Source organism: Juglans microcarpa x Juglans regia, chromosome 7D, assembly GCF_004785595.1.
Source record: "Juglans microcarpa x Juglans regia isolate MS1-56 chromosome 7D, Jm3101_v1.0, whole genome shotgun sequence".
Taxonomy (NCBI): domain Eukaryota; kingdom Viridiplantae; phylum Streptophyta; class Magnoliopsida; order Fagales; family Juglandaceae; genus Juglans; species Juglans microcarpa x Juglans regia.
In genome coordinates, this window is record NC_054606.1 from 18,641,121 (window position 1) to 18,664,029 (window position 22,909).

The 22,909-nt window shown below is 36.8% G+C and overlaps 3 protein-coding genes and 1 long non-coding RNA gene across 5 annotated transcripts; 2 read left to right on the plus strand and 2 right to left on the minus strand.

Annotated features, from left to right (window-relative positions):
* The first annotated feature begins 860 nt into the window (after positions 1 to 860).
* On the plus strand, positions 861 to 1,736 carry LOC121238174. Its single transcript, XM_041135015.1, has one exon. The coding sequence runs from the start codon at positions 861 to 863 to the stop codon at positions 1,734 to 1,736; it is 876 nt and encodes a 291-aa protein (XP_040990949.1).
* Positions 1,737 to 6,680: 4,944 nt separating this feature from the next.
* LOC121239156 (cystathionine beta-lyase, chloroplastic-like) lies at positions 6,681 to 16,270 on the plus strand. Of its 2 annotated transcripts, none has more exons than XM_041136298.1 (13): positions 6,681 to 6,878; positions 7,531 to 7,693; positions 7,790 to 7,899; positions 9,291 to 9,361; positions 9,482 to 9,573; positions 9,891 to 9,978; positions 10,063 to 10,174; positions 12,373 to 12,469; positions 12,553 to 12,634; positions 13,555 to 13,672; positions 14,374 to 14,483; positions 15,566 to 15,576; positions 15,917 to 16,270. In XM_041136298.1, exons 1-13 carry the CDS (start codon positions 6,810 to 6,812, stop codon positions 15,955 to 15,957), a joined length of 1,164 nt encoding a protein of 387 aa, XP_040992232.1. In that variant the 5' UTR covers positions 6,681 to 6,809; the 3' UTR covers positions 15,958 to 16,270. The 2 variants fall into 2 exon arrangements, with proteins under 2 accessions (XP_040992232.1, XP_040992231.1); XM_041136297.1 differs by lacking the exon at positions 15,566 to 15,576 and adding an exon at positions 14,566 to 14,668 and having other exon boundaries at positions 6,684 to 6,878; positions 14,374 to 14,481; positions 15,888 to 16,270.
* A 1,472-nt stretch (positions 16,271 to 17,742) lies between these two features.
* Positions 17,743 to 18,505, minus strand: LOC121239157. The gene is made up of 2 exons (XR_005935250.1): positions 18,251 to 18,505; positions 17,743 to 18,122 (listed from the first exon to the last, which is right to left on the minus strand). It is a non-coding gene; the product is annotated as an uncharacterized LOC121239157 (long non-coding RNA).
* A 1,175-nt stretch (positions 18,506 to 19,680) lies between these two features.
* On the minus strand, positions 19,681 to 22,329 carry LOC121238176. Its single transcript, XM_041135016.1, has 2 exons — positions 21,982 to 22,329; positions 19,681 to 19,788 (listed from the first exon to the last, which is right to left on the minus strand). Exons 1-2 carry the CDS (start codon positions 22,327 to 22,329, stop codon positions 19,681 to 19,683), a joined length of 456 nt encoding a protein of 151 aa, XP_040990950.1.
* Between the last annotated feature and the right edge of the window lie 580 nt (positions 22,330 to 22,909).

Here is a 22,909-nt window from a genome sequence, read left to right on the forward strand (position 1 = left end):
ATACTGACTTAAGCATCGGAGGACTAACGGATCCCGATGTCCCCCCGGTAGTTACTGTGCAGGTGATCTCTCGTATACCGAGGGTGTGAAGTTGCCAAGGACTGCGAAACATGACATCAACAAGAACATTCTTAATTAATTTGACAATATAGACAACATAAATAATCAATAATTTTTAATTATATATGTCATAAGATGAAATTTTAAAAATACCCAAGAATTACTTCTCTCTAAACTCAAACAAAATCCATTAGGTTGCAATTAATCTCGTAGTAATATTCAATACAATCTTCTAAAAAGAATAAGATCTGTTATTAAAAAATTAATTTTTTTATATAAATTTTATATTCACTTACTTTTTTTTCTTTTTTTTAAAACATTATACAGCACTTAAGAAATCTCATTTGTTTTCACAGATATATTATTAGAATATATTTTTTAATATTATTTTTATTTTGAGCTCTGAAAAAATTGAATTGTTTATTTTATTTTGTGTGAAAATTTAAAAAAATTATAATGATTAGATGAGATGAGATGATATGAGTTGAGATAAGTTGTGGAAAAAAATGAGACCTTAAAGACACTTCAGTGACTTCACCACTGCAAATATATTTATCCCACTGCAAATATATTTATCTTAACTAACCTCAAATCGATGACAGTTTCCTCTCTCCTCGAGAACTTTCTGGTGAGGTGGAATTGTGTCCTTCACTTTCGGTGGAAGGTTTTTTGCCCTGGGCAAGACAGTAGCTAGCCGTGTTACCTGGTCTGAGGTTTTGTTTACACATGTGTTCTTGTTTTAATTCTGTCTTCAATAGTTATTAACTTCAAGTCTATACAAGTTCGAACTCTGGTATCAGATGGATGAGGATCTTTCAGAATTATGGAATAAGTTTTCTTTAACTGAAGAGGAAAGGTACGAGATAGTCATAACTGACCAAGATATAGAGAATAATATGGGGAGAGGGAAGTTATGTCTGGTGGGCAGAGTTATTGCTGATAAAAAGATTAACAAAGAGGCTTTTAAAAATACGATGTTAAAGGTGTGGAAAGCCTGTGCTGGAACAAAGATTATTGAAGTAGGTGATAATCTTTATGTTTTTGAATTCCAAACTAAGGGAGATTTGAACAGAATTTGGGGAGGTCAGCCATGGTTGTTTGACACAAATTTGGTTTGTTTGAAAAATTTTGATGGGGTTACTCCACCTTCTGAACTGAATTTTAATTCTACCACTATGTGGGTTCAATTGCATAATTTACCTCTTGGATATATGAATAAGGAAATTGGAGGTAGAATAGGATCCACGATAGGTAGAGTTATTGAGGTGGAGGCTGACTTTGATGGAAACTGTTGGGGGAAGTGGATTAGAGTGCAAATAGAGATGGATTTAATGAAGCCTTTAATTAGAGGGAAATTTGTGGAACTACTTGGCCAGAAAAGTTTTATTCAATTTAAGTATGAAAGACTTCCTAGATTTTGTTTCAAATGTGGGGCTATCAAGCATGGAGTGCATGGATGTGTTGGAATGTTGGCAAATCAGGAAGAAAAGAAAGATGATAATATGCAACAGTATGGCTCATGGCTGCGAGCATCAAGCTCAACTGTAGCTTCAAGTTATGGAAGTTCATCAGCTCCTATATTTCCTACTGTACCAAAGCAAGGGAATTGTAACAAGATGGAAATTTTAACACAAAAAGAATTTCAGTCTATTGAAGTTGACCCAAGCAGGGATTAATGACGCAAAATCCAATAGGTGAGGAGGCAACAGAGAGCATTGTAGGTAATCTTCAACTTATTGAAATACCTGTGCTTCATAGGGAGGCAGATTCTAAAGCCATAGTTCTTGACACTGCAAAAGATCTACTGGATCAGTCTGTTACAACATCTACAGAAGCAATGATGAGAACTAGTCAACTTGCTCCTTTTGAGACAAGGCAGGAACAACAACATGTGGGTGAAGTGCAGCAAATTCCTGAGGTATGTGCTAATAGATGGAAGAGAAGGGCAAGGGGACAGCAAACCAATGAATTGCCACAACATCCTCATTATGCTACAAGAAAGAGAAAGACTGATGAAGACTCTGGTATGTGTGTTATGGAAAATCAGCAAGATGGTAGGGACAAGAAATAGGCTTTACCTCTTGATTTTGATATATCGGTGGAGGCTGTTAATCAGCCCCGCCGGGAGAAATGAGGCTACTAAGTTGGAACTGCCGAGGGCTTGGCAACCCTCGGACAGTTAGAGATCTTAGCCTGTTGGTTAAGATTCACAAGCCTAGCATTTTGTTTCTTATGGAAACAAAGTTGCATATGAAGAACTTAGAAGCTTTTAAATTGAAGTTGGGGTTCCAATGTGTTTTTTCAGTTGAAGGTGTTGGAAGAAGTGGAGGCATGATTCTGCTATGGGCCGATGAGGTTAAACTTAATATAAATACTTATTCTCAAAGACACATAAATACGTGGATTTTTGACTCAAAAACAAAGTGGATGCTTACTTATTTTTATGGCAATCCTGAAACAGAAAAGAGACATGAAGGGTAGGATATTCTGAGACATCTACATCTTCTCAAACCTCAAAGGTGGCTGTGTATAGTAGATTTTAATGAAATATTACATCACAGTGAAAAATATGGAGGGGCTCGAAGAGATGGAAAACAGATGGATGATTTCAGAGGGGTTTTACAGGATTGTCAGTTGAAGGATTTGGGTTTTATTCAAGGCAAATATACTTGGTCTAATTTTAGACAGGATCATAATTTTACTAAAGAAAAACTTGATCGAGCCACAGCCAACTCTGAATGGTGTTCAGCTTTTGGTGGGGGAGAAGTACAAGTTCTAGCATCTTCTACTTTACTTTGCAGATATGAAGACAGTTGGTCTCTATTTACAGATTGTGAAGAAGTTATCCATAATGCTTGGCAAAGGCATGGGAGGAACAAGGAAGGCCTCACAAAGATTAATACAAAACTGGCAGGTTGCCTACAAGTGCTGAAGCAATGGAGTTACCAAAAAGAGTATGCCTCTAAAGCCAGTCTTAAGCAGAGGAGGAAATCTCTTAAACAACTTCAACAATCTGTTACTGCTGAATCAGTACAACAACTCCGAGAGTTACAAACAGAAATTGATAACCAGCTTGAAAGAGAACATGTGAAATGGAAACAAAGGGCTAAAGAGAATTGGCTACGGAAAGGAGATAGAAATACAAGATTCTATCACCTTAGTGCAACTCAGAAGAAAAAGAGGGCCAATATCTCCAAGATTGTTGATGATACTGGCAAGACAATTTCTGATAAAAAACAAATAGGAGAGGCTTTCACTCAGTTTTTTAAAGGACTTTTTGCAACTTCCAATCCAAAGCAAATGGAAGATGTGATTAACACTGTTAAGAGAAAGGTTACTCCTCAAATGAATGAAGCTCTCATAGCACCTTTCAGAAAAGAGGAAGTTGAGGAAGCTATTTTTCAAATTGGCCCTTATAAAGCTCCAGGACCAGATGGATATGGGGTTTGTTTTTACCAAAAATATTGGTCTGTGATAGGGGAGGAGGTTAGTGATGCCATTCTTGACTTTATACACTCTGATCATGGCATGGAAGACATCAATTTTACCTATTTAGTGATGATCCCTAAATGCAGCAACCCAGTGAACATTATTGACTTTAGACCTATAAGTTTATGTAATGTGCTTTACAAAATCATTACTAAAATGTTAGCAAATAGACTCAAACAGATTCTTCCTTTTATAATTTCTCAAAACCAGTGTGCTTTTGTACCTGATAGGTTAATTTCGGATAATATTTTGGCTGCCTATGAAACTTTGCATGTTATGAGAACTAAGATGAAAGGAGAAAAGGGCTATATGGCTTTGAAATTAGATATGAGCAAAGCCTATGACAGGATTGAGTGGAATTTTCTGAAAGAAGCTATGGTGAAGATGGGTTTTGATGTTAAATGGATTGAGCTTATTTTGAGGTGCAATTCTTCTTCATCTTTTTCTATGTTACTAAATGGTGTCCCTCAAGAAAGTTTTAAACCTACTAGAGGACTTAGGCAAGGCTGTCCTTTGTCTCCTTTCTTATTTATCATATGTGCTGAGGTGTTAACAGACCAGCTCCAAGCAGCAGAACAGAAAGGGCAGATCTCAGGGGTTCCAATTGATAGAGGACAGATGAAGCTGAGCCACTTGTTTTTTGCTGATGATAGTATTTTATTTTGTCAAGCTAATATACAAGAGTGGGTCAATTTAAATCAGATTTTGTATAGCTATGAATAGGTCTCAGGACAAAGACTCAATAGAAACAAGACTTCATTATATTTCAGCAATAATACAAGGCAAGAAACAAAACACTATATTTTGCAAGTTGCTGGGTTGAGAGCTGCATCAAATATGGAAAAGTACTTGGGTTTGCCTTCAGTAATTGGAAGATCAAAAGTCACAGCTTTTCAAGGTATAGTTGAAAAAGTGTGTAGAAAACTTGAGAATTGGAAGGTTAAGTTCCTCTCACAAGCTGGTAAAGAAATCCTCATCAAGGCCGTTGTTCAAGCTATTCCTACCTACAGTATGAATGTGTTTTTACTTCCAAGAACTTTATGCAATAAGTTGAATTCTCTGATTTCAAATTTCTGGTGGGGTACAAATGACAAAACTGCCAAGATTCACTGGAAAGGGTGGGATAGTTTGAGTAAAAACAAAGTAGCTGGGGGACTTGGTTTCAGAGATTTGCTAGCTTTCAATTCTACTTTATTGGCCAAACAGGTGTGGAGGATTCTGAAAAATCCCACAGCCTTAGCAGCAAAAGTTCTCAAGGTTGCTTACTTCCCAAATAGCTCTATTTTGCAGGCTAAAGTTGGCTCCAGACCTTCTTATACATGGAAAAGTATCAGCTCAGCAATCAACACTGTTAAAGAAGGTATGATTTGGAGAATTGCCAATGGAGAAGATGTTAAAATATGGCAAGATAAGTGGATTCCAACTAATAATTCTGGCAAAGTAATGTCCCTTGTAAAAATATTGTCCTCGAATGCAAAGGTAACAAAGCTCATTGATCCTAATACCAGATGGTGGAACATGCAGTTGCTTCATGACATTTTCTGGATAGAAGATAGGCAACAAATCATAAGAATACCTGTTGCACAGACCACTCATTTAAGGGACAATATAGCATGGAAGTATACAAGCAATGGTTGTTTTACTGTCAAGAGTGCCTATCAATTGTGCAAGCAAAGGCAAGATCAAGATAAAGGAGAAACTTCAATAGTAGGGCAGAATAAAGTTTTATGGAAGCATATATGGCAAATGCAAACTAAAAATGCTGTCAAAGTGTTCATTTGGCGTGCTTGCAATAATGCTTTACCTACTAAGCAAAATCTGTATAAGAGGAAGATTGTAGAGGAACCTTTATGTCCAATTTGTCAACAAACAGAAGAAACTCCAGGGCATGTTTTATGGGCTTGTTCATCTGCACAGGATGCATGGATGCTAGGAAGCAGGAAAATGCAGAAAGTTGCAATCACTCATGATGAGTTTGGAGATATCTTTATGGATATGTTACAAAGAATAGGCAAAGATGAGATATGTGTGTTTGCAGAACTGGCTAGAATGCTGTGGATAAGAAGAAATAAATTGCTGTTTGAAGACTATTTTGTAGCACCTTCTATTTTGATGCAGAAAGCAAAGCAGGCGTGCACTGAGTTCCGACAGCTGCAACACAAACAATGCTCACCGAGAAGTCATGGTAATGTGGATCAGATAGCCAATGATCTTTGGTATCCTCCTGACTCAGATTGGATCAAGATAAATTGGGATATTGCAACAAGGGAAAGCAGCCAAACAATTGGAGTGGGGATTGCAGTTAGAGACTCTGAAGGGGATCTATTGGTTTCATGTATGCAACCAATAAATTTCTGCACACAAGCTACTATGGCAGAGGCTAGAGGACTAATATCAGCTGTGAAGTTATGTAAAGAACTCGGTTTACAGCAAGTTGTTTTTTAAGGAGATTCACTTCAGGTTGTTAATGCAGTAAGACATCACCAACAAGAGAATGGTATGCTCCAATATCTTGTGGATGATATTCACTACCTCATGGCAGATACAAGATGGGAGATTAGACATGTCCGAAGGAGGGCCAACCAAGTAGCTCATCAGCTAGCTCAACAAGCACTCCTTCAAAATTTTGAGGTTATCGATATTGAGTTTATAAGCCCTTGTATTAGTGCTCTAGTTATGGCAGATAGAACTAGATCTAGTTTTTGTCCTAGTTTAGTAAATGTAGAACAAACTAATGTAAATCCTGAAATTCCTGTAGTTTTTGATAATGTCTTCAACAATGTAATGGCTGAATGCCATAGTGATGGTTTTTGAAATGAAGTTGGAGGTTTCAAAAAAAAAAAAAACTAACCTCAAACCGCTGTTCAGTATTCACCAATAAAGTATTGGAGTAAAAAAAAAAAAAAAAAATAGAGTTTTACTATTCATTATCTCTACATACTAAACACTATATATATTTTTTGTTTTTTTTTTTCTTAAACTAATTAATTTTTTTTACTCATCATTCATAATTTTATATATCACATATTTGATAAGAGAAAAAAATAAAAAATATAATATATAGTGTATTGAGATGATGAATATAATTTTTGAAGAAAATATGATAAGAAAACTCGATCCAAGATTCCAAGGTACGAAACTTAAAATGGCGTCTGGGTACAAGGACTACCCCGACACATACATTCGCTCCCCCTCTTTCTCCCTCCACCAATATCATCAGCAGCCTGAGCCCCAAAACCCTCCTTCCTTCCACTTCAACCATGGCTTTGACGTCTTCTATTTCTCTCCGGCCTTTCTTTTCCTCCGCCACCACTGATCTAAACGACCACGTACGATTCCTAACATTTCTCTTTACACTTGTTCTATATTATTCTGTTCACCCCGCTTTCTTATTTTATTTGGTTTTGTTGGGGGATCAACAGCGTTTGCGCCTTATGATTCCGATCGTTTACCCTTATTTTCCAGTTGGTCAATGAGATTGGGAAAGCAGAGACATTAATATTTTTGACAAACGACAGTACATTGTAGCATTCTTACTTAATTGAAGCGATTTGTCCATTTTATATAAAGATTGAGCTTCATTTTTAATGTTTTGGGAACTTATGCAACACATGACTGGCAATTTTAACTTCTTTAATTTTATAGATCCATTCGCTTTCCTTGATAAGCGTCGGATTTTAGGGTTAAGTCCTACTCGATCTTATCAATAAATCCTCCGGGTTAACGTTCTGTTTGGTTGAGGAGAAAATGTGGAGCAAAATATTGGCGGAACTCAGGTTTTATTGTTTTCATTTTGAAAGTGGAAGAAGTGTGAATACGAAATCATTTGAAAGTCGGATTTCTTTTCGTTGAAAACTAGAAACATGGGAAGAATGCAATTTTTAGTATTTTCTGTTTGATTTTAATCATTTTTTTAAAACTGGATCATCCAACTGAAGGCTTTGGGTGATTTGATTCAAATTCTGGTTGGTGTTTTCTCAGAGCTTAATCTCAGGGAACTTGTTGAAGAACTTTTCGCTCAATAGACCAACTTTGAAAGGAAGCCAGTTGTTTAGGAGGTCGTTCAAATTGACTTGTTCAATAGACAGAGAAATGGATGTTAGCACATCGGCTTTGATTGATGGTGTAGCAGAGTGCCTAAATGGTATTTTCATATAGATGCTGTCTAAATATACGGAATCTTGATTCAATCAAAGTATATGGTTTTCACCTTATTTGTAGTTATTTTGTTTTGTTGCAGAAACGCAGGTGGAGCCAAGTATTTCAACCATGGTGCTGAATTTTGAGAATAAGTTTGATCCTTATGAAGCGATCAGTACACCAATTTACCAAACTGCTACTTTTAAGCAGGTGACCTGGAGAAATTCACTCTAAATTTCGTGAACTTGTTTGTTTATAGTATTTAGGAGATAGGGACATGAGTTTTATTCATCAAGAACTTTCATGCATTATATGACTCTAATTATGCAACTTAAGTCATAGAAAAAACATTGTGCAACTTAAGTCATTTTTTTATTTATAAAATAAAAACTATTGGACTGGATCCTTTAGTTGTTATGCATTAACTTGGGTAAATATGACTTGTGAATTATTTTGGACTATGAAAGTATTCAACCTCTTGAGTAATGTTTTTGCTGTTAGCGCATGAAGGAAGCAAAAGCTAGGAACTTAATCTGTTTCACTCAGGGAAAGGGATAAGTGATGTCATGAAGTAGATAGAGGAAGGTCATGATGACCGTGGACCTGTCCAATTTGGGCTGTCTCCTCAGTAATTCTACTTTGTGCACTTTTTTTATTGGTATCTAATGTGTGCCCTTGAAGTTGTAGTTTAGTTCATCTTGAAGGAGGTCATCTTTTCCCTTGTCATTTAATTTGGTCTTTCAATAAGCTTCAATTTTTAAAGAGGGGGAATAGAAGTTGATGTGCATGATGTTCTCAAAAGTTACTTTTAATTGTTCGTCTTTTCAATCTATGTCACATTACCCATCACTCCATTGCCAATACCTTTAAGCTCTCCTTTTGCTGCTAGCCTGCTACTTCTCTTTATCCAAGACCCATAATGTTGTCAAAGTTCACTTTGATAGTTCTTAAGAATTTTGTTGATTCTTAATGCAACTATTGTCAGACCTTTAGTAAATTTTAAAGATCTCATCCCCCCCCCCCCCCCCCCCCCCCCCCCCCCCCCCCCCCCCCCCCCCCTCTGGACCAGATGGCATAAGGACTGGTCTCCAAATGGGAGAATCAAGTTCGAAACCCCTACCCCCTTTATAAAAAAAAAAAAAAAAAGTAGCGCTACATGTGCTAAATGTACTCCCCCTTTAACATTTGATAAAGTCATAATTTTTTTTTTTAAAGATCTCATCCCCCCTTAGTTAACTATAGATGAAGAAGTTTAAATGAGTAAACATCACTGTATTCTCTTCAGATGGACTCAACAATGAGTGGTGTTGTATTATAACTGTATTCTCTTTTCATGACTTCCTTGTATCTCTAAACTAGCATGCATAGACAACGCTCTTGTATATGTCCCGTATACTCAGGCCTTTGTCTATTTTTTGCTCAATAAAATTTTGTTTATCAATAAAAAAAAAGTTAACACTCATCAATAACTTCCATTATCTCATAGCGTGCTAAGTGAGCATCACCCCTATGCATTTTTCAATGTTTTGTGGTGTCTTAATTGTCTAACATACTCAATATATTTGTTACTTGAATTGTGTCTGCAATACTCTGTTATGCAGCCGTCAGCAACCGAAAATGGCCCCTATGATTATACCAGGAGTGGAAATCCTACACGGGACGCTTTAGAAAGGTGAGACCTTTGCTTGGTGTACAAATATAGTTGAATCAGCTTTGTCAATCTTTAAAATAACTGTTCTGTTCTTTTCTCTGTTTCTCTCTCTCTGATGAACTTTATGTGCTGTATTCTTAGCCTCCTGGCAAAGCTTGATAAAGCAGATCGAGCATTTTGCTTCACTAGTGGAATGGCTGCTTTGGCTGCTGTTTCTCATCTTGTTGGAACTGGTGCTTCTCAACATCATTAATTTATTATGTTTTGTGAAGTTAATATAAGCAGCACTCCCTGTTATTATGAGCAACATTCCTTATGCATGCATTGGACTCTCAAAGGATTATTCAATGTTCTCATACTAGCTGGACTGGTGTCCTTTAGAGTTATAGTTGCCATACACCATGCAGATATTGTTTATGAAAGTCCCATATGCACTGGCTTGATGAAAAAAAAAAAAAAAAATAGCCACTCCTCTGTTGGCTGCTGAGTGCAAATTGTTTAAACTATTTGAAATATATCATTTTACAAATTGCTAACAGTGTCATTTTAGGTGAGGAAATTGTTGCTGGAGATGACCTGTATGGTGGTTCTGATCGGTTGCTGTCAAAAGTAATTACAAAAAATGGAATAGTAGTGAAGTTAGTATTTCTTTCTCTTTCTCCTTTGTTCACATTGACTCAACTACATGTAATATATAACTCTGAACTGCTTGCAATATACAGGCGAGTAAATACAAGTGATTTGGATGAGGTTGCATCTGCCATTGGACGGCGAACAAAGCTTGTCTGGCTGGAGAGTCCAACCAACCCTCGGCAACAAATATCTGATATTAGAGTATGATGTCTTGTTCTAAAATTGTGAAATTAGGTTATCGACTACTATATTTGGTTCGTTGTTGCTGCGGCATGCTCATAAGAAATGAAGAAAAATTTACTATCTGGCTGTTCATCTGCTGGGATATGATGCATAATAGCTTGTGTTATGTGAAACTAAGTGGCCTTCCGGGTAATATTGCTTGAGAGGGTGGTCTAGACACTGAGGTACTATTTGGAGGAAATAATCTTTGGATGGAGTCTTTGCTACACAGTTACTGCTATTGACCCGTTATGATACTGCTATTGACCCATTATGATATGACTAAGTTATGTGAAAACTAACTGCCTTCCGAGTAATACTGCTTGAGAGGGTGGTCAAGATACTGAGGGACTATATGGTGGAAATCATCTATGGATGGATTCTTTGCTACAGAGTTACCACTATTGACCTGTTATGATAAGATTAAGGATGCACGATGCATTCATTCTTCCTGGCTTGAGTTTCTCCAGGCTCTTGAGGGATTCCATGTTTGTGGATTTAACCCCTAGGGGTTGGCTCAAGTGGTAAAGGCCTTGGGCTTAGGGGTATGCTCCCCCTAGGTTTAAGGTTCAAATCTCCTTAGGTGCAAACAATCTCTAGGGGTCATCGGACTGGGGGATTTTCCCAAGGTGCATTTGTGGAAAACACCTTGCCGAGGGCCTGTGCACCCCTAGGATTAGTCGGGACGCTGTTCCTGGACATCCGGTGCCAATAAAAAAAAAAAAAAAAACAAAATATAAGCATTATGCTTGTTGTAAGTTCACCCCAAAATTTTTGACCTGGTACTCAAATTTTAAGATATAAACTGAAGTATTCATGCAGGACATGATTAATTATTTTGGGATATTTAAAAAGTAAACCCCAAGGGGTTGGCCCAAGTGAAGACCTTGTTCTTAGGGTATCAGTCCCTTCAGGGTCCAAGGTTCAACACCTCATGGGTGCAAACAATCATTTGGGCCACACTCCCTAGTGAAAAGCCAGCGATTTAACCAGTTCTGTGTAGGGAAACTTTCCGAGAGTGTGGTGCACGGGACCGGAGTTTACTCTGCAGGGGTAGGTCTGAAGGGCCTCCTGCCTTGGAGAGGTTTCCCGACATAAAAAAAAAAGGATATTTAAAGTCATTCAGACTGAATTTTGAGGTGATGAAACATAAAATGTATCTCTGAATTAGTCCATGTCGTGCAATTCTGTTTTATAGTTCTTTCATTATATTTCCACATTTTGAGGCTAGAATCTAAGAATTCAGAATCAAGGTTTGAAAGGTAAGGAATGTTGCAGATGGTGGACACTGGATGCATCTCTGTGTCATTTTATTTTGTTGGATAATAAACACAGCTTGTTTATCATCTAACAAAATAACGATTACTGTTGGTCCATTATTCTCTATTATTCTTTCTGTTAATAAAATTATTTTTTATCAATAAACAAGGATTTTATTGATGATATAAATAGGCATTGCCCAAGTACACAAGACATATACAAAAGCGACAACTAAGCATGAGGTCCAACGATACAAGAAAATAATGGCTGTTCAAAGCCATTGAAACCTATTACAAAATCAAAGGCACCCCTAGAGGCAAAGTTTTTTGTATGGATGGCTTCCATGGGGAAGATCCTCGCTCTAGAAAATCTAAGGAAACGTCGAATCATAGTTTGGATTGGTGTTGTATGTGTAAAAAGAGTGGAGAGTCGGTTGACCATCTACTATTTCATTGTGAGATTGCCAGGACATTTTGGAATGAAGTTTTTGCTTGGGTGATGCCGAGATGGGTAGTGGACCTTCTAGCTTCTTGGAAAGCCATTCAGGGTAACTCTTAGATCGCATCTATTTGAAAAATGGTTCCAATATGTTTATGGTGGTGTATTTGGAGGGAGAGGACCGAAAGAAGTTTTGAAGAACAAGCGCGGTAAACGGAAGAGCTTAGAAGTCTATTTTTCAATACTTTACTCCATTGGTAGATTGTAATTGATTTTCATGGCTTATCATTGCATGAATTCCTTGTATCTCTAAACTAAGCATGCCTAGCTATTGCTCTTGTATATGTTTTGTATACTTGGGCTTTTGCCTATTCTCTTGATCAATAAAATCTTGTTTACCGATAAAAAAAAAAAAAAAAAAAGCTATAATCAAAATAAGTGACTTTCTTTTTGTCTTTGGTATATTCATCCCTTTTCAGAAAATAGCAGAGATGACTCATAAATATGATGCTCTTCTGTTGGTGGATAACAGTATAATGTCCCCAATATTGTCACAACCCTTGACACTTGGAGCAGGTTAGCAATATGATATAGATGTAAATTTGGTGTTTGCCAATTCCAGTATTTCTTTGTTATAATCTCGGTCCTTCTCTTCCTAGACATCGTTATGCACTCAGCTACAAAATTTATTGCTGGACATAGTGATCTAATGGCTGGCGTGCTTGCTGTGAGAGGGGAAAGGTTGTGTCTCTTGCTCCGTTCTTTCATATGGAATATATAAGATTACTTTTTTTTTGGTACTTTCAAAGTTCCAACTTTCATTCAGTATTTGAAAACTATGAGAACCCATTTGGAAACAAGTGTTGACCTTGTTGCTGACTAAAATAGCATGCTTTGGTGTATTTACTGGACTGAAAACCTTAGAGGATAATCTTATAGGTCAAAATTTGTAGAAGCTCTTCATGATGTTGGTTTGATGCAAGTTCCATATGGTTGTTTGACCTCTCTATGAATAGTATTGTCTAACATCGGACACACTTGTTTGCTTGTATATTGTTTGGTTGGTATTTCATACATAAGGGAGAGTTCTAGATTCCTGTCTGTAGTCCTATATTTGATTACGTAATTTGTATGACTGTTTGTGGTCCTATTTAAGCTTGTGTTACAGGTGCACACTTGCGTGTGTGTAATTTTTTAACTGAGGATTAGCAATCCAAACCGCAAGGGGCAAACTGTATATGAGAATTGAGGGTGATTTGCCTTCTTAATTTGCAAGTTTGACAATTTAGTGGGAGTCAGTGGTACATTCCATCCCCAAATAGCTTATTACAGTATTAAAAACTTAGAATTATTAATAGTTCATTATACGTACCTGCTTCTTAAATTATTAAGAACTGTACATTTATTTTTTGAATATGTTAGCACTGGTGCATTCTGGAGTTGTGATGTACTCTAGGTTTAAATTGTAATTTGCCACTCACATGCTCTGGCTCCGGTTGTCACACCTGCTCTATGCTCTAGTATCTGGTGACCTTGTTTTCAACCTGAGAAATCAGTTGGATCTTCTAATTTTTCCACATTTGTCATATTTTTCTTGTTATGAGTCTATTTCTTATTGCATCTCATTCTAGAATTTCACCCACTGTTCTCATATTTTCCAGCTTGGCAAAAGACTTGTATTTCCTACAAAATGCAGAAGGCTCTGGGCTAGCTCCATTTGACTGTTGGATCTGCTTACGAGGAATAAAGACAATGGCTTTACGAGTTGAGAAGCAACAGGTGCTTCTTCAAACCTTCTTTAATTACCTTCATATTTTTCTTTCTATAGACATCCAATGATATTGACATTTTGTTTCATTTTTCTTGAGTTAATTGGGGTTTGGACATAATCTTTATTGACTTAAAATCAGGATATGACCAGAATAGGGACTCAGTATTCCTTGAGTAAATTGTTTTTCCTATTGATTTGTTTGTTGCCACATTGGAATAGACCCTAGAATTAGTTAGTTTTGTCATGTATTACCTCTGTCCCATATTGTTTGTCGAATTTTCCAAATTTACCCGCTTAAGAAGAAAAAGTCGATGAATACTTGATCATCTCAAATTCTCGATACAATTTTCCAAATTAATTGTTAAAAGAATAAGGATGTATGGGGGAATGGTTTCTATTTGCATTTCAAGATTTCATTTGTGTTCATTTGTAATGTGAAATGGAAAAATTTTAAAGAGTTTTATGCTATAATTTTTAGACCTGAACAAACAGTATGAGACAACAAAAGTTGCCAATATGGACAAACATTATGGGACCAAGGGAATATGTGGCAACAAATATAGAATTTATAAAATGCAATATTAATTCCGAATGCTAAATTTTATGCTAATCGTTCTTGAAGAGCAAATGGTTTCTTTTAGTGCTGCCTTTCATCTTCTTCTGCTCTGTATTTTCTTACTCTAAAGAGATGTTTTCACATCTTTGGCAGGAGAATGCACAGACGATTGCTGAATTTCTTTCATCCCATCATCGAGTGAAGAAAGTTTACTATGCCGGTCTTCCTAATCATCATGGACACGATTTACATTATTCCCAGGTGCTGTCATCAGATGGAATTATAGATTGATGCTGTCATATACAATATAACTCTGGCAAACATTTATATGTTAACCTCTTGCAGGCAAAGGGTGCAGGGTCTGTGCTTAGCTTTTTAACGGGCTCGCTGGCACTCTCAAAGCATATTGTTGAGACTACCAAGTACTTCAGCATAACTGTCAGTTTTGGTAATCATCTTTCTTGACTAAAGATCATTAAAAAAAGGAAAAATAAAAAAGATAACAGATGATGAAAAAGGAAAATTTTAAATCTTAAGTGATTGGTTTCTCTAAGGTATCAGATGGTTAACAAAAATTGCAGATGAAATTCATGTGGAAATTAGAAATTTTCGATTCAAATTAACATTTGAGTTTGATGGAGGACATTGAAACAAATTCTTCAAATGAGGTGATCGATTGCTGAAATTTAAAATTCATAGGATGGTTGCAAATGGGAAGGTATTTCAACGCGGGGGGGAGGTGGGATTTACCTGAACTTTTAATTTGGAAGTTAAATCATAGGGTTAGAACTGAATTAAAATAGCAATCTGATTCCGTTTTGCATTATAGTAGTCCATGGCCGTTCTGGATTCTTATTCCTCTTCCCTTCCTTAAATTAGGTGTTCCTCCTATACACTCCCCCAGTATACTTGAGTTTCACACCTTGAGCTCTTTAATTAAATGTGTTATCTTTATGTATAGAAAATAGTATAATATAGCTCTTAACATATTGTGGCTTGGAAGTAGCTTGAGATGGGTTAACAAGTGATACATAATGTAACAGTCTAAAAAAGACCAAGCAACATCTGAGCCCATGCTCCAAATGTATCAGTCAATATTATAATTGGAGCTCCTTGATATCATTATAAATCATAAGAACTTCTCTCCCAAGCGATATGGGTCCCATTCACCAGCCCCCTATACACACTCAATCTGAGATATTACACTCCCTCTTTAAATCTCTGAAATCCTTGCTATAATGGTTCTGATACTATTTATAACAATGCAATGAAAGCTCAAGTCACGTATGGACAGTATTAGTTAATGTTGCAAGTGGAGCTCGATGGAATCATAATAAATCATTAGAGCTCATTTCCAGGCAACACTCTCTAAGGCTCACTCAAACCAGAATGTTACACATAATGTTGATAGGTTGTAGTATATCTCATGCAAAACATGTTTCTTCACTGTATGTATGAATATACTCTCTGACTATGATATGATCCGAAATCCAATTTCTGCTTCATAACTTTGTAAGCTATCTGGTTGTAAACTCATCAAGAAAATATATTGTAGAGGAACACTTTTGGGTGGAAATCATTGTTGGGTTTACTTTTTACCCATAAACTAATGTCTGTGGAGTTTATTAGAAGATGGTTTTGTAAGTGTTTGTGTTTTACATTGGTAGGGAGTGTGAAGTCCCTCATAAGCATGCCATGCTTCATGTCCCACGCAAGCATTCCTGCTGCAGTACGTGAGGCCAGAGGGTTGACAGAAGATCTGGTCAGAATATCAGTGGGGATCGAGGATGTGAATGATTTAATTGCTGATTTAGACCACGCGCTTAGAACTGGACCTCAGTAGGCGCCCGCAGTAACCTGAAACGGCTTCAAATTATTTACATACAGATAATATGGCTAAAAGTGCGTAGGAATGGTTCCCTTATCAAAAAAGAAAAAAAAAAAAAAAAAAAGTGCTTAGGAATGGTCCAGTTGTGGAGCTTCGTAGGATTTGGTTTCTGCAATTTTGAATGCTTGATTAGAATATCTCATTTTTCTTTTGTGGCCCAAAGCAGGCTGTCCTTTCTTGCAAGGCTTGTGCAAGAGCCAGTTGACCAACGCAGCAGGCAAGGTAAACGTTCCTTCTTTTTTTTTTTTTTTTTTTTTGGCTATTTCTCGATTTAGGTCGGTTTGGATATATTATCTCATCTTATTTCATCATTACAACTTTTCCAAACTTCACACAATATAAAATAAACAATTTAACTTTTTTAAATTCTAAAATAAAAATTATATCCTAATAATATTTTATTCCACTTTCAACAAAACATCTCATCTCATTTTATTTGAACTGTGTAACCAAACGAGGCCTTAACTTACAAAACGTCTTATTTTAGGTTCCGTCTATTTTCACAATTACTCTTAACTCATTTTATCTCATATAATCTTATCTAATCATTACAATTTTTTAAAATTTTTATCTAAAATAAAATAAATAATTCAACTTTTCAAATTTTAAAAAAGAAATAATATTAAAAAAATATATTCTAACAATATTTTATTTAATTTTTAACTTTAATCTCAATTCAATTCATCTCATTTTATTTTCGGAAACATACGAGGCCTTGGTTTCTTAGAATGAGTTTTTGATCTTCAGTTGCTTCTAGATATCTTTGTCACGCTTACAACCTCTCATTCTATGGAAAAGCATTGTTTAATTCCTCCACACGTACCACATTGACATCATAGACGGAAGTACCAGTATTTGTTTCTTCGACAAAGGCTGCCGTAAGATCACCTCCACAAATTCTCTGTTACCAAAAGCCCATTTACGTTTATTTCTTTTAATTTTCCCTTTTGAGGGAGAGGCCTTTTCCTAGAAAGAGTGACACTTGGAGCCGGTCGGGTGTGATGTTGATTTACACCAGCCATTAAACAGCTGTCACGTGTAGATTTCAGCTGCATTGAGAATAGAGCAACATGCAGCAGATCAAATATTCACAGCCTGAAGATCTCTCAAAACGCTATGCCAGAAGATTGAGCCAACGTAAAGTTTTGTGCCTCTCGCCCCATTGTCGGCCTCCTCCTGTCTCTCTCTTTGCTCTGTGTGAAAAAAATAGTCAGTTTTGCTCTCACTGTCCACTGTCCCTCCAACCCCGGTCGGCCTGCTCCCATTATCCACTGTCTTCTAGCTCCTCCCCCTACCCCCGCTGGCCTCCATCCTCCCATTCATGCTCTTCAAGAAACCCATGTCTCATTGCCTTCTCAAGAGATGAAGGACGATTGTGTAATCCAGAGCAAACCACCCATGAACTTGCTTTCCATTTACATCGTGGCTTTCCATTTACATTGTAGGTCTTTTGCCCCTTTGGATATACAAGTGCTATATTGGTTGAATTATCAAGCTTAATATCAGAGAGGTTATGCCATTTGATTCACAAATGAGCTCGACTCAGGAAACAGTCTCAAGAACTCGCCTCGGGCTATTACAAATGGCTATTTACTTGCAATCAAGTATAGCATCACATAATCTATCTTTCAATGTACTGAACTAAAAGATTAAATCCATTGCTAGTGATGAATTTGAGCTTCTAAAATAAATTTCTGTAGTTGGAAAAGTACTTCCTTTGAAATAATTCCGGATCTTGGAACTTACTACTTTGATCCCATTCATACAAAATTATCCATCCTTTCTTCTTTCTTAAAATTAGAATGTACCTTTCTTTTCAATATAGCTCCCAAAATAGATAAACTTTAATTAGTAAAAAAATAATATTTACCATTTAATGTCAGCCATTTCTGTGATGGTGGAGCCACTGCAGATTTCTTCCCTAAAGTTGAATGGATCAACAAAGAACTTTCAAAGTCACAAAGAACTTGCAGCAAAAAGCTTATCTCCACTTGTTTCTTTTATCTCCCAGAAACTTGCAGCAAACAGAGAACTTTCAAAGTCATAAACTAACAATTTGTTCAGCAAACTAACAGACTACTTCCAAAAACAAAAATCGGAGTTCCACTTATCTCCCCACTGGTCAATTCAAAAATTACTCACCAGTTAATTACCAGCATCTACCCTTCATGGTTCTTGTCGGTGGAGAACCCAAAGTAATTTAGAAAAAAATACAGGCGTATGTAGGAAAAAAAAAAAAAAAAGGAAAGAGAGGAGAATCGGGAGGGGAGGGGAGGGGAGAGGAAGAGAAGAGAATCGAGAGGAGAGAGAGAGGAGAGGGATAGAGTTGATTCCATGAAGTAAGATCCATTGGAAGAAAGATACATTTCATACATGTCGCAATCCTATTGGCCGGTGTGAAAATAGGTGTTACACCCAATTGATTTTGAGCTTTTCCCTTCCTAGAAAACTAAACTGAAAAAGAACACAGGTGTCGAATCTTATCAATACATGATAAAAAGTAGCATGAACTTCTACAGACCAATCAATGCCTTCGAGGAGTTTAAAATCTGGTTGCTCCATTTATAAAATGATTGATATGTACTAGGGCTGTACAGAAACCAATGCAACCAGTCGTCGCCGATGCAAACCGGCCGGCCGTGTCAGGAACCAGCCGGAACCGATGGAGAACCGGCCGGTGTGCGTTGGAATAATACAGGAACCGACGTTCAGCGGTTCGATCCCGATTTGAGGTTGGGCCGGACTGCTGAACCGACCGATATAATAAAACTTATTTTTTTTAATATATACTAATCAAAACGACGACGTTCCGCTTAAGTTTAAATGGAATGGCGTCGTTCTATATCTATAAGTATACAATAGATAATAGAAACGATGTCGTTTGGTATAATACCAAACGGGCGTCGTTTTATTAAAGACATAAGAAAAAAAAAATGTCTGAAACGACGCCGTTCCACTTAAACTTATGTGGAACGGCGTCGTTTTGGTATGGGGTTTTCTTCTTCCCCAACCTCTTCCATTTCCCGATCTCCCCTGCAACTCTCTCTCTCTCTCTCTCTCTCTCAGTAGAATCATGCTGCTAGGGGAATCGACGCAGACCGAGAATCGCCTCAATCAGTTTCCTCCTCTCCATCGACCGATTACGGTCGGTTGCTCTCCCAGTTTTTCAGTCATCAGTCGGCGTCAGTTTTGCCCAAAAATCGCGCCGACAACGTTGGTTTTCACCCCTAATATGTACAAACACTTCTTTCCTTGAGATTGCTGTTAGACCTGAAGAAACAAACCGCATCGTCATAGAGAGTTGACGAGTCATTTAACATTTGAGAAAATACCAATATTTGACATTTTTAGAATCAATGAAGTTTTCAGAATCTGTTCCCAGGAAAGGTGAGTGAGGGTAACTCTCCAGAATATTTTACATGTTTAGATCTATAACATCAATACTAAATATAAATAAAATGTTTTTGATACAATTAAATTACAGAGGCACATGCACAAATGTTCTAATACTAAAATACCATTCAACTTTATTAAAGCTACGTTAAAAAATCATCCACACAAGTAATGGCCAACTATGAGTTGACACATTTGAGAAAATACCAATATTTGACATTTTTAGAATCAATGAAGTTTTCAGAATCTGTTCCCAGGAAAGGTGAGTGAGGGTAACTCTCCAGAATATTTTACATGTTTAGATCTATAACATCAATACTAAATATAAATAAAATGTTTTTGATACAATTAAATTACAGAGGCACATGCACAAATGTTCTAATACTAAAATACCATTCAACTTTATTAAAGCTACGTTAAAAAATCATCCACACAAGTAATGGCCAACTATGAGTTGACATCATCGACTGAACTCATTACCCAATCAGCACTTCCACCCAGTAGACTATCGTGTGTTTTTTAATTTTTATGTTTTTGGCTAATTATTGATTCCTTGGCTAAGGGTGTTCATCCGGGTTCCAATCCGGGAACCCGGATACACCCAGACCGGGACCCGGGTTTCAAACCCGGGTGAATCCGGGTTGAACTCGAATTTTTGTTTTTTGTTTTGTTTTGTTTTTTTTATGAAAGTTTTTTTATTATTAATTAGACTTCAAATATTTTGTCTCCATTTAGAATTTCAAATCATATTCTCAATAGAAAACCAATATAAATCTCTTTTAGTCTTCTTAATACAACATAAGCCTATAAACAATTAATTAACTTTTTAACTAAATGCATGTAAAAATAAAAAAATCAATATTCATAATGTAAAATGCATGCAACATACAAGATGTAATCAACTACATATTACATTGTTTGAACTAATTTGGTAAGAATATTATAAAATACATACATTGCTTTAATCAAACTCTAATACACAACAAATTGTTTGAAAAAAATCAGAAATTTTTCCGGCAATTAGCTATTCTTCCAACAATCACAAGATAGTGGTTTTGACAAGCTTTCTTGGCTGAATTAGAAACTAGTATTTGATGTTGTTGCACGCTATATGAGAAAGGAGCATTTGTTACAACATGTACAAACTAGAAGCAATATAATAGGTGTACATAAACTTGACAAAAATAAAACTAAAAAAAAACTGGGTTTGATATGATTAGATGTTTTTGGTGGTCTACAACTTGCCTCTCCAGAATCTTTAGTATACAAGCAATGCATGTGATCAAACCCTAAAAGAAATGCCAGTACTGGTTGAGGGATTTAACTCAATTATTAATTTGGACCAACTTTCAAACAGCACAATCTTCATGAGTTTGCAAGTAGTAAAAATGTATGCACTTTATTCTCAGAATTGCTACTAAAACTCCTCATTCATAAACCATGGCTTGTGCTGTCGTTTATTCTGTCAATCTACATCTTGCAATCATCACAGCCGGTGGCAAACCTTAGGTCACTCACCTATTTATCAACTTTGAACATAAGGCCTTAAATTTGGGCTACAAATTAGAATATGCTTCCCAACCCAAACCAACCCAACATGGATACCCACCCCAGACCACAACTACAAGTCTACAAGCATCAAGCAGAAATCGAGTTTATATATGAAGAGCCCCACTTTTTCCATGATAGTGCTATATATATTATGCTGCATTATTAAAAGTTGGGCAGAAAAAAAGATATGCATTAGAGTGGACTTTTGCATTTCACTTTCATAGGCTTAGGCAATACAATTAATTGCAAACACTCATGATCATCATCATATCTAACTTCATGTACCCTTTGCTTTTCTTATAAAAAATAGAACCAAATCTCTTTGCCAGATCTGTCTGTCCCCATAAAGGCTCTAGATAATTCCCATTACAAAGGCCATAAAAACAAATCGACAAAGCATCATTTCCTTGCATAAAAATATCTTTCCAGTTTATTTACAAATTCATATATATACGTACTTATGATATGGAGGTCCAAAAATCCAAACAAGCAAAACCAAACCCAGAAAATCAATGGAGGTCTAGTACTTTACTCAACAACAAATAAAAGATATACAAAACAACACAAATCCAAAAGGAAAAACAGAGGCTTAGAGCCCACAAGCCACGGAAATCAACACCCATTAACTCCGATTATCAGCCAATACAGAACCTATAAACAAATCAAACTATTATCAACCAATTGATTATCCCATCCATTTCTCACGCACATAATCATAGTTACGGGGAGAGAGAGAGAGAGAGTACCCAAACAAGTGAATAACGCCCTAGAAGGAAAGGCTCACGGGATCATGATGATGGAGGTAGCGATGGAGATGTGGCGACGGAGATGCGGCGATGACGAGTAGCGACGGTGATGGGGTCACAGCTCACGGGGTCACGATGATGGAGGTAGGGACTTAGGGTTTCTTAGTTTTCTCTAGCCGCAACATAACGAGAGAGAGAGAGAGAGAGAGAGAGAGAGAGAGAGAGCATACCAGAACTCTGAGAAAAGTCCTCTGTCAAGTCCAAGAGACTGAAAATTCGAGGAATCTGGAGTAAAAGTCCAAAAGAACTGGTGTCTGCAACCAGAATTGATTCAGCCAGGGGTTGTAAGTTGGACTCTACGCTAGTGAAAGAAGCAATGATGCATCCAGAAATTGTTGGACGCACTTCTGGGGCATTTCCATCTGAATCAAACATGTAAGAGGAACTGCCACAATATCCTGTTTCTGATTTTATCATTCCCCCATTTATTCCTTGAATCATACCCACATTTAAGCTCTGTGCTGATAGCATATTTGGTGGGACATCAATCGTACTAGAATGACAGACATTTGAACGGCAGCATGCATACTTGGGTGCAATAGTGATCCTCCATTAGTAAATGCATTAGATAAACCAGAACCAATAGGGTGGTGGATGTTCTCCAACTTCACAGCTGGTGCTGTATGCTCAGGGGCATAGCAAGTTGAGTTCTGGTGCACTATCAAACAATGTAACTATTAATTTCCAATCTGATGGAAGTTTAACAACCTACAACACTTATGTAACTTGAAACAAACTACTACCTTGATCTTTCCTTGAAACAAAGTTGGTGCTGCAAACATTACGACACCAATTACAAGTCGAAAATTCAGAGTTGCATAGAAAATCAGAGGCAGTTTAACATCCCCATGCCTGGGATATTCAAGCCCCCTAACATGCTTTTCTTGGTAGCTTTTGGGCTCTGCTCATCTCGACGTGAACATAAATTTGGTTATGACCACTAAAAGATGCAAGAAGCCATCTCAAACTTCAAAAGAGCACAGAACTAATAATAATGATTGGAATTTTTGCAAGCAGAACCGCTCACAAGGAATAAAATGCAAATAGAGTC

What these genes read in the sequence shown, in the direction of transcription:
- LOC121238176 (XM_041135016.1), bottom strand. Translation starts at nt 22,329, where the DNA reads ATGCTATCAGCACAGAGCTTAAATGTGGGTATGATTCAAGGAATAAAT. An exon ending in CTCTCTCTCTCTCTCGTTAT is followed by an intron (nt 19,789 to 21,981) that starts GTTGCGGCTAGA and finishes AACATGTAAAAT; the next exon opens with ATTCTGGAGAGTTACCCTCA.
- LOC121238174 (XM_041135015.1), top strand. Translation starts at nt 861, where the DNA reads ATGGATGAGGATCTTTCAGAATTATGGAATAAGTTTTCTTTAACTGAA.
- LOC121239156 (XM_041136297.1), top strand. Translation starts at nt 6,810, where the DNA reads ATGGCTTTGACGTCTTCTATTTCTCTCCGGCCTTTCTTTTCCTCCGCC. An exon ending in AACAAATATCTGATATTAGA is followed by an intron (nt 10,175 to 12,372) that starts GTATGATGTCTT and finishes ATCCCTTTTCAG; the next exon opens with AAAATAGCAGAGATGACTCA. An exon ending in ACCCTTGACACTTGGAGCAG is followed by an intron (nt 12,470 to 12,552) that starts GTTAGCAATATG and finishes TTCTCTTCCTAG; the next exon opens with ACATCGTTATGCACTCAGCT.